Source organism: Podarcis muralis, chromosome 1 (assembly GCF_964188315.1).
Source record: "Podarcis muralis chromosome 1, rPodMur119.hap1.1, whole genome shotgun sequence".
In the NCBI taxonomy this organism is placed as follows: domain Eukaryota; kingdom Metazoa; phylum Chordata; class Lepidosauria; order Squamata; family Lacertidae; genus Podarcis; species Podarcis muralis.
This window is the reverse complement of record NC_135655.1, coordinates 4,071,195-4,085,344: the sequence shown is the minus strand read 5'-3', so window position 1 is coordinate 4,085,344 and position 14,150 is coordinate 4,071,195. Positions and strand designations below refer to the sequence as shown.

The window sequence follows — 14,150 nt, the reverse complement described above, 5'->3', positions numbered from 1 at the left end:
CGACTCTTAACGACTGCAATAGGTCTTACAGGAAAAAGTAAGGGGTGAGAAGGTGAAAAATGGCTTTGTCATGTATAATGAGATAAGAATCCAATGTCTTTGTTCAGATCAGGTCTCTCCATGGTTTTAAGTTTGGTAATGAGTTGCAATTCAGCAGCTTCTCTTTCCAGTCTATTTCTGAAATTCCTTTTGTAGTAAAATAGCTACTTTGAGATCTTGTATAGAATGTCCTGGGAGACTGAAGTGTTCTCCTACTGGTTTCTCTGTCTTGTGATTCTTGATGTCAGATTTATGTCTGTTTATTCTTTGGCGTAAGGTTTGGCCTGTTTGTCCAATATAGAGAGCTGAAGGACACTGTTGGCATTTGATGGCATACACAATGTTAGACGATGAGCAATTAAATAGTCCCGAGATGGTATGTGTGATGTTGTTGGGGCCAGTAATGGTGTTGTCCGGGTGTATGTGGCAGCAAAGTTGGCATCTGGGTTTATTGCAGGCTCTGGTGCCAGTGTCCGTGTTAAGTCTGGTTGTAGTATTATTGTGGGTTAGGAGTTGTTTAAGATTGGGTGGCTGTCTGTAGGCAATGAAAGGTCTTCCTCCCAGAGCTTGAGAAAGAGAACTGTCATTGTCCAGGAGAGGAGAATGTTAATGTTTTTTAGCTAATGCACCCTTGGAGAAGGAAAAATGGGATTTTGGGGCCCGTTTCAGACTGACTGCACAGTCAGATTTTAGATTTGGGAAACCCATTCCTTCAGCAGAAGTTGCACGATTCAGTTCCTGGCATCTTCAGGTACGACTGGGAATGTCTGCTGCCTGCAGCCCTGGAGAGCAACTGCCAGTCCGTGCCTGCAATACTGAACTAAGTGGACCCAAAGGCAGCTTCCTCTGTTCCTAGAGGAATAAGAAAACTCTTGCATCACTCCCAGGGCAGGGGCATCTCTTCCTGGAGAGGTTATCATATTTTTCGCTCTATAAGACGCACCAGACCACCAGACGCACCTAGTTTTTGGAGGAGGAAAACAAGAGAAAAAAAATACTCTGAATCTCAGAAGCCAGAACAGCAAGAGGGATTGCTGCGCAGCGAAAGCAGCAATCCCTCTTGCTGTTCTGGCTTCTGAGATAGCTGCACAGCCTGCATTCGCTCCATAAGACGCACACACATTTCCCCTTATTTTTTAGGAGGGGAAAAGTGAGTCTTATAGAGCAAAAAATACGGTACCTAACGTCTCGGATTCTGTCTCTTGCTTGTAGATTCTTCGCCGGAAGCCCAACCCAAATACATCAAAGGTGGGAAGCGCTATGGGAGGCGATCTCTGCCGGAGTTTCAGAAATCCGTGGAGGACTTTGCGGAGGTGACGGTGATCGAGCCTCTGAATGAGGAAGCCCAGCCATCTTGCATCTCCAACAATGACTGCGAGGAGGTAAAGGATTTTAATAGCAACCTTGGTGGATAAAGAGAGTCAAGATGGGAGCTCAGATTGAAAGAGGGAGTGTGTGTGTGTGTGTCCCTGTCCCTGTGTGCATTTAAGGTAGTTTATGGTCTCCATAAACTTAAACTCTTAAGCTGAGGCTCCAAGACTTTGGCCACCTCATGAGAAGAGAAGACTCCTTGGAAAAGACCCTGATGTTGGGAAAGATGGAGGGCACAAGGAGAAGGGGACAACAGAGGACGAGATGGTTGGATAGTGTCTTTGAAGCTACAAACATGAGTTTGACCAAACTGCAGGAGGCAGTGGAAGACAGAAGTGCCTGGCGTGCTCTGGTCCAGGGGGTCACGAAGAGTCGGACACGACTAAACGACTAAACAACAACAACAACATGGTCTCCAATTGTTGTGTCAAGTTTATCACCCTGTTGACAGAACTATATTTAAACCCCCTGGAGACCTGCCTCTTTATATGGGGGTTTGCTTGTTTCTGACATGATTGGTCTTGAGCAAAAGCATATAGAAGAGGCTGCCTCACTAGGGGAATCATATAATTGTAGTGTTGGAAGGGACCCCAAAGGCCATCTAGTCCAACCCCCTGTTATGCAGGGAGGACTGAGAATTACTCCTGACAAGCATGTGTGAAGCCAGTTGTTTTCGTTCTTATTTATTTATTGAATTTATATACCGTCCCATACCTGGAAGTCTCAAGGGGGTTCACAAAAAGATCACAATATATAAAATCAGAATAAAAGCAATAACCCAATAATGCACACACACACACACACACACACACACACCCGCAAAAAAAGAGCCACATTTTAAAAGGGTATAGGATGTTGATCAGGTCAACCAAAGGCCTGGTTGAAAAGGAACATTTTTGCCTGGCGCCTAAAGCTGTATAATGAAGGCGCCAGGTGAACTTCCCTGGGGAGAGCATCCCACAGACGGGGAGCCACTGCAGAGAAGGCCCCGTTCTCATGTTCCCACCCTCCAGACCTCTTAAGGAGGAGGCACACGAAGGAGGGCCTCAGAAGATAATCTCAAGGTCTGGGTAGGTTCATATGGAAAGAGGCAGTCCTTGAGTTCCCAAGTTCTGTAGCCTTTTTCTGCACACCAGATGTCTGTGTTGGAGAACTGACCTTGCAAAAGCACTGTCATATTTCAATGAATCCTCCCCCCCCCCCCCATTTGCCCCGGTGTTGGTCCTGATGGGATAAGGCAGGCTCAGAAATTTCAGAACCATGGAGAGCTCTGACTGAGCAAGTTGCTCCAACAAAGGCTTCTGCTTGTCCCACCTCCTGTCTGTCTGTCAGGCTCCGCGATCCTTGGCTCCCAGGCCTCCCACCCCTGTACTTCTTACGCTGCCACACCAGTGAGATGCTGTGGGAGGCATCTGCTTCCCCAAGATCGGAGGAAGGTGCCCACGAGAGTCCTGGTTCTCACCCTGGCAGTGTGGGAGATGGTTCTGTGGACTCCTGTCTGTCCGCTCCAGGCTCTGTGACCTCCTGATCTCCAAGAGCCTCAGCCTGATCCTTGGCCAGTGACTACAGCCTCTGACTCTATGTCCTGCTTGCTGCTGGACTCTGGACTCGCGACACCGTCCCATGTGCCCACTGCGCCCTCTCTTGATGAGTGACAACCTTGGTTAGTGACCCCACAGCGGGAGACATCTAGGGCAAAGGGGGCACCTTCAGCCCTGGCATGTGAGCAGGATGCTGCCTTCCCCAGAATTGTTACAAAATCTGCTCACTGCCAGGATCTTCAAAAAGCAAACACCCTGTACTCTCGGCTGCTGATTTTGTGTTCCACAGTGCAGTCATTTGTGTTTATTTTCCCTCTTGCATGCTGTTACCTCGTCCCCTTTCCCACTGCTGTGTGGTCCCAAGTCCTTCACCTTGTTGCCATCTTCCAGTCTCCCACGACAGAACTTGTGTTGCTCAACAGTTTTGAATCTTGTCTGCAGAGGTTCCTTTTTAACAAAGGGCAGAAATAATAATCATTTATTATTTGTACCAAGGGGACGCGGGTGGCGCTGTGGGTAAAAGCCTCAGCGCCTAGGGCTTGCCGATCGAAAGGTCGGCGGTTCGAATCCCCGTGGCGGGGTGCGCTCCCGTTGCTCGGTCCCAGCGCCTGCCAACCTAGCAGTTCGAAAGCACCCCCGGGTGCAAGTCGATAAATAGGGACCGCTTACCAGCGGGAAGGTAAACGGCGTTCCGTGTGCGGCTCTGGCTCGCCAGAGCAGCGATGTCATGCTGGCCACGTGACCCGGAAGTGTCTCCGGACAGCGCTGGCCCCCGGCCTCTTGAGTGAGATGGGCGCACAACCCTAGAGTCTGTCAAGACTGGCCCGTACGGGCAGGGGTACCTTTACCTTTATTATTTGTACCCCAGCCACTCTGGGCGGCTTCCAACAAAAATATACATTGAAATGTCACACTTTAAAACCTTCCCTGAACAGGGCTGCCTTCAGATGTTATCTAAATGTCAGGTAGTTGTTTATCTCTTTGACATCTGGTGGGAGGGCGTTCCACAGGGCAGGTGCCACCACTGAGAAGGCCCTCTGTCTGGTTCCCGGTAGCTTTGCTTCTCGCAGGGAGGGAACCACCAGAAAGCCCTCGGCGCTGGACCTCAGTGTCCGGGCAGAACGATGGGGGTGGAGATGCTCCTTCAGGTACACTGGGCCAAGGCTGTTTAGGGCTTTAAAGGTCAACACAGAAAGGTCTGTTGTTGTTGTTGTTGTTTGCTCAAAGAGCAACAGAGCTGGGTCTTCTCCATCATGCTACAGTCAGTTTTTCTTCCTAACGCCCAAGTGAAATGCCAGCTGTCATGACAAGTGGCAGGAACACAAGAAAGGCCTTCTGGACCACGCCAATGGCCCACCAAGTCCAGCCTCCTGTTGTCAGGAGTGCATACAGGAGCCGGGCCCTGTGACCAATAGGACTTTGCAGGACTGGGGCCTTCCTAAGTTTGTTCTGAAGAGGCAAGGTGAAGCCACACAGGTGAGGCTGCTTGGTAACTCACAGCACCTGGTGGCAAGAGGTGGGAAGGGATATAAGGTCAGCATTTCCCTTTGGCTCTTTGCCACAGCAACATGCTTCCTGCCATGCGCATTCTGAGCTGAGCAGCAGAGCTACTGTTGGAAGAGCAGAAACGGCTTGAGGATCTGAGAAAGCAGAAGTACATTCCCCAGTCTTTGGAGAATTCAGTTGGTATCTCTTCATCATAGGTGTCCATCTTTGGGGCCAGGGGGAACCTTTGCAAACCAGAGGAACTGTGGTGGATGCCACGTGTGAGTTGCAGCCACGCCCTCCACCGATCTAACCCTAACCCTAACCCCTGCCAAAAAAATCTCCCCCCGCTATGTGAGTAAAGTTGGCAAAAAGAGATTTCTCTTGGCTAAAGTAGCTCATGTGTTTGTTTACTGAGATGCCAGGACAAGAAAATTGGTGCGGTTGCGCCTGCGGGCTGGAGGGTGTTCTGCGCACATTGACACATTTAGACCATGTTGGCTGGGGCTGAGAGTCCCAGCTTCTGAATCAGTGAAAGCTGGTAAATGAGTTGTGGATGGGACTGGCCTTGGTGCCTGATAAGAAGGTGTCATTTTGATGAGGAGGAGGAGATTTCTTCCAGCTCCCTCGGGATGGCCTGATAAGCGCCGTGCACGAGATCCATCGCTGGAAATAAATGTGGTGTGAGATCACTGGCCTGGATAGCTTTGCTGGGAAGTGGAGCAGAGGACAGGTGTCCCACAAGCCATGTGCCTTGCTGCTGAACATGTGAGCGGAATCGCATTTGCACATGCATGTAGCTGCTTGATGTTGCAGGCCCCAGGGGGTTAGGTGTGAGCAAGCCGTGAGGATTGCCTGACCTTGAGTTGACACCTCTTTATGACTTTCGTCTCATTGGGCTAATTTCATTGGACTGTGAATGCCTTGACACAAAGGGCGTTGAAGAAACAACGCAATCCCTTTTAAAACTGGTGCAGCTGAAAATAAAGGGCTGTTAGCATCACTGCTGCGCCCAAGGCATTTTTCCTCTCTTTTATGGACTTAAATTTCTATGCCACTTAATTACAATCATCTCTAAGTGGTATAGTTTAGATTTAGGTCAGGGGTGTCCAAACGTTTTTCAAAGAGGGCCAGATTTGATGAAGTGAACGCATGTGTTGACCTTTTTTTAAGGATTGAAGTTCTTCAGCTTTTTTAAGGATTTTACCCCAGGAAATAAACTGCCACAGGGGCTGGATTAAACCAACCGGCGGGCCGGATTAGGACCCCGAAATGGATTTTGGACATGCCTGATTTAGGTAGTGGCTTCTCTCTCTCTCTCTCCCTCCCTCCCTCCCTCTCACCCCCCCCCCCCCCAATCTATCTATCTATTGGGAGACATTATGCACAGAAACATGTTTGTACCTTTAAGAACAGTTTTCTGTAAGGTCTGGGCTGATTGGGTACAGCTGGCCATGACTACAAAAGGAGAAAAGCTTTGCTGTTTGTTGTTTTGAAATAAAGTCCTTATTTAATTTGGTTTTACACCGGTCTCATGGTGTCACAGTCTTCTGTCATTTGCCACCAGAGGAAAATCCCCCTCTAACACTATCATCTATCTATCTATCATCTATCTATCATCTATCATCTATCAACTATCTCAACTCACCAAAATCCAGTCTTGAACACGGTTGGGTTGTGAGACCCCCATATGTCGGCTAGTCTTTGGGCCTTCAGATGAGAGATGACTTGTGGCCAAGTGGTCTTTGAGTCTTTCCAACACTGAGGGGCATCCATTGCGCTCTTTCTGCTTCGATGAAGATTTGTGCTTGCCCAGTGCTAATCTCCCCCTCCTCAAATCTGATCTGGAAGATTTGGGGAACCCACAGAACAGATTTCGGGGTCACATGGGGAGAGGAGAAGGGGAGGAAGTTCTACTGCGCAAGTGTGAATCCTGGCATCGATGGCGCGAGTTATATAGCACTTCATCTGACGCAGCCCACTGACTCTGCGCCCCTCCAGTTTGGCATATTCCTTCCCCTCCGAAGCTGATCTTGTGTAAGCGGCCTTTGCCAACCAGCGGGGTCTCCGAACAAGCCCTTGTAAAACTGGGTGAACAAGCCGGTTCTTACAGCTGTGCCCTCGATAATGGATTTTCTTCCCAACACGGAGAGACTAATCCATCTCCCCGGCAGGCCCCGTGGACTGCGCTGACCTTGGAATTAATGGTGAGACGCCTCCCAGAGGGATGCTCAAACCGGGAGCCTTGCGCTCTGAATTTTATTCCTCTCTCTATTAGTTGTAAAAATGGGTGTAAAAGGTTAGTCAATTAACAAGGCCAGTCAATTAAGGGAATTGGTTGGCGGCCCTGTTCCTCCCCCAACCCCAGCAGGCTGGTGCCAAGCGATTCCCCCTTTCGCCCGGCGAGGATTTATTAAGTGCCTAATGAGATCTCATCAATACGTCGTCGAAAGGTCCCTCTGTTTCTTCCTCCCCAAATTTCATTTGGCAGTTTTTAGACAAAGCAGCTGGAAATGTGCTGATCCCCCTTCTGTGAGTGATGGAGGGTTGGGAGAGATAAGCGCCCTTTGGAGGAGAGAGTCTGTTGTGAACTGTTTATTATTATTATTATTAGTAGTAGTAGTAATAGTAGTACCCCACCCATCTGAATAGGTTTCCCCAGCCACTCCGGGCAGCTTCCAATAAACATAAAAGCATAATAAAATACAGAACACTTAAAACTTTCCTATACAGGGCTGCCTTCCGATGTCTTCTAAAAGTTGTATACCGTATTTTTTGCACCATAACACTCACTTTTTTCCTCCTAGAAAGTAAGGGGAAATGTCTGTGTGTGTTATGGAGCGAATGCCTGCGGGTGGCGGGGGGGATCTGCTGCAGTCGTGAGCAGAGGATCCATGGTTCCCCTTCCTTCCCTCCTCCGTGGTTACAAAGCATGGATCCACATGGATCCTCAGGATTTTTGCATTGGGCTACTCCAAACTCACTGTCAGATCACATGTCTGTGGCCACAGCATGAACCACAAAAATCATATATCCACTATTTCGTTTAGAATATTTTTTTTTCTTGTTTTCCTCCTCTAAAAACTACGTGCGTGTTATGGTCTGGTGCGTGTTATAGAGCGAAAAATACGCTAGTTATTTATCTCCTTGTCATCTGATGGGAGAGCATTCCATGGGGTTCTAATAATCAATCTATTTAGCAATATGCTGGTAGGTGCTGTCTCCAGAATTTGGGTGGACAGGTCCTTGGGAAGAGATGTCATTGAAGGAAACGGCTGCATCTCGGTGTTGGAGCAGCTGCTCTGCATGTAGAAGGATGTAGACCATCTTTAGCATCTTCAGGTAGAACAGGGAGGGATACCTGCCTGGAATCCTGGGAAACTTCTGCCAATTGGTGCAGACAGTAGTGAGCTACAAGGACCAATGATCTGACTTGGTGTGAGGCAACATTAGGGTTTCAAAAAGTGAAAATCCGGATTATTTGCAAGATCTCCAAAAAGATTGAAGTTTTTGAGCTATTTTTTAAAGGAAATTCACCCAAAAATCAACACTGGGTTGCCATATGGCTGGGTTTTCCCAAACATTTTTTAAAATTCTGCCCGGACGCTATTTCCGATGGATGAATCTCAGATATGTCCGGGAAATTCTGGACTTATGGCAGCCCTAGGCAACATCCATATTAAGGGGCATCATGGACAGGCCAATGGCGATGTGGGTACTTCCCAAACAAATGTTTCCCTTACCCAACTGGTGTGCAGAAGGAACCACATCACCGGCCGTGCCAGTATAGATTATTCAAACCCATAATGCCGCGCTACCAGGGCTGGCTCAATATATTTTGCTGCCTGAGGCAGAATCAGAAATAGCAGCCCTCGTTACTCCATCCTGGGGATTAGGATCCAAGGCTGGCCAGGTTAATTTGGCCCCCGAGGCAGGAAATCCCACAAGAACATCTCCTTGTCCCTGAAAATAGACATGGAATAGAAACAAATAAGTGTCTGTTTGTAACACCAGAAATCACCACAGAGCCTAGGGCTTGCTGATCAGAAGGTCGGCGGTTCAAATCCCCATGACGGGATGAGCTCCCGTTGCTCTGGCCCAACTCCTGCCAACCTAGCAGTTCGAAAGCACACCAGTGCAAGTAGATAAATAGGTACCACTCCAGCAGGAAGGTAAACGGCGTTTCTGAGCACTGCTCTGGTTTCTCCAGAAGCGGCTTAGTCATGCTGGCCACATGACCCGGAAAAACTGCCTGTGGACAAACGTCAGCTCCCTCGGCCAAAAAAGCGAGATGAGTGCCGCAGCCCCAGAGTTGTTCGCAACTGGACTTAACTGTCAGGAGTCCTTTACCTTTTTTTTAATGCTGGATTTAATTGCAAAAAGAGAGCAGACCCCTAATCCTCTCATGCCAGGGCAAAACAGAAAAGCCTCCGATTTTGAAGTCCGCTCTTTTCTGTTCCCTCTTGACATTATTAGCAGCTGTTCTGAACGGTCGTGCACTTTTTCCTTCTCCCAAGATGCAGGATTATTTTCTGGGCTCTGTGCATGCTCGGCTTAGAAAAATAAATCGAGATTCCTTGCCAAGAAAACAACATTCTGCAGTCCATGGAAGCAATGCTCGTTAAGCAAATATTTGCATATGTGTTTGCTTATTTCTGATATTGGCTCTGGATCCATGTGCAGTGGTAAAAAGGTAAAGGGACCCCTGACCATTAGGTCCAGTCGTGGCCAACTCTGGGGTTGTGGCGCTCATCTTGCTTTATTGACCGAAGGAACCAGCGTACAGCTTCCGGGTCATGTGGCCAGCATGACTAAGCCGCTTCTGGCGAAGCAGAGCAGTGCACGGAAACACTGTTTACCTTCCCGCCAGAGCGGTACCTATTTATCTGCTTGCACTTTGACGTGCTTTTGAACTGCTAGGTTGGCAGGAGCAGGGACCGAGCAACGGGAGCTCACCCCGTAGCGGGGATTCGAACCGCCAACCTTCTGATCGGCAAGCCCTAGGCTCTGTGGTTTAACCCACAGCGCCACCCGTGTCCCTGATGTGCAGTGGTGCTCTAGCACAATTCCTGATCATTTCCATCCCTCTGGCATAGAGAAAGATGCTGTCTCTGAATGGGAAGGTTAGCTGTGTTCTGCCTCCTCTATTGTGCCTCAAAATATCAGTTGCTGAGAAGTGTGTGTTGTGTTCGAATCCTGATTCCAGGCTTCCCACGGGCATCTGATTGGCCATTGTGAGAACGCGTTGCTGGACTAGATGAGCCACTCGCCTGATCCAGCAGCTTCTTCTTACAGTGAAGGTTTTAGTTGAGGATGTTAAGTTGTCATTATGGGATGGGTGGGGCAGCCAGAGTGTGACTTGCTAGGCAGCAGTGGCAACTAAGGGGTGTTCACATGTTCCGTTCGAGTGTATAATCCAAGTACACATTAGTTGAGCTGTACACTTGTATGCTTATTCACATGTAATGTTCTCTTTTCCCTATACAGTCGTACCTTGGTTTTCGAACAGCTTAGTTCTCAAACATTTTGGCTCCCGAACGCCGCAAACCCGGAAGTGGCTGTTCTGGTTTGTGAACTATTTTTGGAAGCCAAACGTCTGACAGGGATTCCGATTGGCTGCAGGAGATTCCTGCAGCCAATCAGAAGCTGCGCTTTGGTTTCCGAATGTTTTGGAAGTCAAACAAACTTCTGGAATGGATTCCATTCAACTTCCAAGGTACAACTGTAAATTTTTTATTGAATTTCCAAATTTTTACAAATTAAATAGTTACATTGTTTCAAGTAGTGACTTCCTATCTCCACCTTGATTTAAGAACAGCTTAGATTAAGAATGCCGCAAACCCGGAAGGAGGTGTTTTGGTTTATGAACTTTGCCTTGGAAGCAGAACATATTGAGTGTGTTCCATTTGTAAATTGAGTCCCCCACTGCTATGGGAAAGCACACCTTGGTTTAAGAACGCTTTGGTTTAAGAACTGACTTATGGAATGGATTAAGTTTGTAAACCAAGGTACCACCGTATTGTTGTTATTAATTAATGTTAAATACTATTTATAAACTTATTCATATATTTTTTTAAAAGCTAAAGTGGTGTGCAACATAGAATATATGAAACCTAAGAAAGACAATAAATCAATATACAGTGGTACCTCGGGTTACAGACGCTTCATGTTACCGACTCCGCTAACCCAAAAATATTACCTCAGGTTAAGAACTTTGCTTCAGGATAAGAACAGAAATCAGGCTCCGGCAGCGCGGCAGCAGAGGGAGGCCCCGTTAGCTAAAGTGGTGCTTCAGGTTAAGAACAGTTTCAGGTTAAGAACGGACCTCCGGAACGAATTAAGTACTTAACCCGAGGTACCACTGTATATCATAAAACAGGATACCAAATCCCCAAAGTGTGGCACTGGTCCTGTTGCAGCTGCCACGTAATACTAATTTTGCACATGTAAGAAATCAATATTTTAGTGTGGCAACACCGACCTCCTTACCTACTGACATAACTATACCCTTTTTGGCTTGAAACTTCTTGTTGTTGCCTTCCAAGCTTACAGAATTCTGGCATGTCTTCCACTCACTTTTGCTCACTCCGGATTTCAGCTTTTTGCAATGTTTTTACATACTTGCTTTCAGCTTTCTCTTACCGGTCATTTTAACGTCGGCGGGTTTCTTTGTAAGCCACTTAGAGGTTTTATTACAAGCAAGCAGCATCTAAGCGCTGCCATGGAAAAAAGAAACAAACCAAAGCAAATTTGCACAGTCCAGCCAGAGGAACAGCCCAGCGCACGTGCCTTCAGGCCTGCCACTCGAACCCATAACCGGGCTCTTGATTTATCGCAGGGCCTCCCCCACCAAAAAACATGTGTGTTTGTGCTGCGAGACAAAGCTCTTGGGGTGAGCTCCCCAACCCCCCCCCCCCGGCCGCTTTTAATTGACAATATATATTCCTGGAGAGAAGAAAAGGTCCGTCTTCTGGCAGCAGATGGCCGGGTGGGAGCTGGGAGGGCGAGGAGATTTCTCTGGGCGAGAATGCAGATGCTTCCACGGGTCTTGAGCCTGGTCATTGTGCAACTTTGGGGGCCATCTGTTCTCCAAGGCAGCGAGGGCTGGGCTGGGCGTCTATCGGAATAATGCGCTCCTGGAATCCAGGGCGGCTGAGCTTGTAATGCGCGTGACCTTCATCCAGCTGCAGAACAACGGCCATCTGGGCCAGGATACCTGGAGTGACAACGGAGACCCTGGAAGCGCCTCCTTTTGTCTCCCGGCCGACGGCTTGCCTTCTGGGGCGCCATTTTGGGGGTGGCTTGACCTCTCGCCTCATTTGCCTCCTCTTCACAATGGGCTCTTGTCTTGAGCTTGGGCTATGGTAATGAGGAAGTGTGTGTGTGTGTGTGTGTGTGTGTGGAGCTCAGCCAGCCGAGGAGGTTGGTGTCTGGATACAATGCAGGGCCCTTAATCTGAGTGGGCTTAGAAGGGATGCTTGCAGAAGCCACTGGATTGCCATTGGGAGAGCTTTGACGGCCAGCTCTGCTCTCAACAATCGGCCGTCAGAATTAAACCGGAGTAAAATTACACACTTCATTTGAATAGGAAGAGGTGCTTATAGTAGTACATTAAAAGTATAGTAAGTTGCCCCTCTTGTGACTGTTGCCTAATGTGACTGTTGCATAATGTGTTAAAGGTAAAGGTAAAGGTACCCCTGCCCGTACGGGCCAGTCTTGCCAGACTCTAGGGTTGTGCGCTCATCTCACTCTATAGGCCGGGAGCCAGTGCTGTCCGCAGACACTTCCGGGTCACGTGGCCAGTGTGACAAGCTGCATCTGGCGAGCCAGCGCAGCACACGGAAACGCCGTTTACCTTCCCGCTAGAAAGCGGTCCCTATTTATCTACTTGCACCCGAAGGTGCTTTCAAACTGCTAGGTTGGCAGGCGCTGGGACCGAACAACGGGAGCGCACCCCCCGCAGGGATTCGAACCGCCGACCTTTCGATCGACAAGTCCTAGGTGCTGAGGCTTTAACCCACAGCGCCACCTGCGTCCGCATAATGTGTTAGAATTGTTCAAAGCCAAGCCTATAATAATATATCTATGCAAATATTGTGAATTTTAAAAATTAGAAAATTTGAGGGTAGTGATTAATTTGGACGTTCCTGGAAGAAATTGAAATCAGTGCCTACGCAGCTGTATTCTGCACTTTTGACTGCAGATCAGATTGGTGAACCATTGCCTTTTACTGCGCCAGCCCAATGAGGCATTTATTTTGTAGTTCTTGTATTGGAAAAGCTTGAGAACTGGGATTTTCATTAAAACAATGTCATTTAAACAAACAAACAAACAAACAAACAAATAAGTAAGTAAGTAAGTAAGTATTAAACCGAAGTTGGCAGGTGCTCACAGAATCTTCCTGCAAGTTGGTGCGGATTTTCGGAATGTTTTTGCGGCTTTCTTTGAGAATCACCTTGTGGTAGGGGGCGGAGAAACGTTGTGCAAAAAGGCCTCACAGGTGTTTTTTTGTATTTCTCCCCCCTCCAATTCTCCTTAAAACTTTTGTGGCTGTTTGTAAGGTGTATTATTATTATTATTATTATTATTATTATTAGTCTCCGCTGTGTTCACTTTCCCTAAACCTTCAACACTTGCATCCTCCTAAGGTTAGAGGACAAAGAATCTTATCTAGGGAGGGAATTCTAAGAAACTGGGCTACACCCCACAGGGTTTATTTGGAAAGATACTATAGCATTAGAAATAAAAGTGGAACATACAGTGGTACCTCGGGTTAAGTACTTAATTCATTCTGGAGGTCTGTTTTTAACCTGAAACTGTTCTTAACCTGAAGCACCACTTTAGCTAATGGGGCCTCCTGCTGCCGCTGCGCCGCCGGAGCACGATTTCTATTCTCATCCTGAAGCAAAGTTCTTAACCTGAAGCACTATTTCTGGGTTAGCGGAGTCTGTAACCTGAAGCGTATGTAACCTGAAGCGTATGTAACCCGAGGTACCACAGTCATACCTCGGGTTAAAGTAGCTTCGGGTTGAGCATTTTCGGGTTGCGCTCTGCGGCGACCCGGAAGTAACGGAACGCGTTACTTCTGAGTTTCGCCGCTCGCGCATGCGCAGACGCTCAAAATGACATCAGACGCATGCGCAGACGCAGTGAATCGTGACCCGCGCACGCGCAGACGTGGGTTGCATTCGCTTCAAGTTGTGAACAGGGCTTCGGAAGAGATCCCGTTCGCATCCAGAGGTACCACTGTATATATACACACACTGTGAGCATACATTTATATGCACACTCTTTCAGAAATTGCTGCTTGTGAAACCATTTTAATTGGTTTGCTGAGAGGCAGAGCATCTATTTTCCATGCAAAACGTCCCTGCTTCAATTCCCATCATCTCCAAGAAGGACCAGGAGAGTCCTGAGCTGCTCCTGAGCTAGACAGACTCCGTGGTCTGACTCTGTACGGCAGCTTCCTAAGTTCCTTGTTATGCATTGCTACTATAGCGAATCCATATAAACCATACCCAGCCATGTATATACATATATATTTCAGAGCAGCGCGGCTAACACCAATAAAATCTCAGTAAAAACATAATAGGGGGAAAAGACAGGAAGGAGAAAAAAACCAATTTAAAATACAGGTTAAAATGCAATTTAAAAGGCAGCCTCATTTTAAAAGTAGCCCATGGATCAAAACCATAAGGGGAGGGAAGACATAAG

At 47.8% G+C, this 14,150-nt stretch overlaps 1 protein-coding gene across 16 annotated transcripts in view; it reads left to right on the top strand.

Moving 5' to 3' along the window:
* The window catches only part of NIN (ninein), a 121,884-nt gene that overhangs the window by 46,783 nt on the left and 60,951 nt on the right, over positions 1-14,150 (top strand). For all 16 annotated transcript variants that reach the window (XM_028721432.2, XM_077935467.1, XM_077935426.1 and 13 more), the window contains one exon: positions 1,252-1,421. In XM_028721432.2, the coding sequence (XP_028577265.2) occupies positions 1,252-1,421 (170 nt within the window). The remainder of the gene's footprint in view (positions 1-1,251; positions 1,422-14,150) is intronic.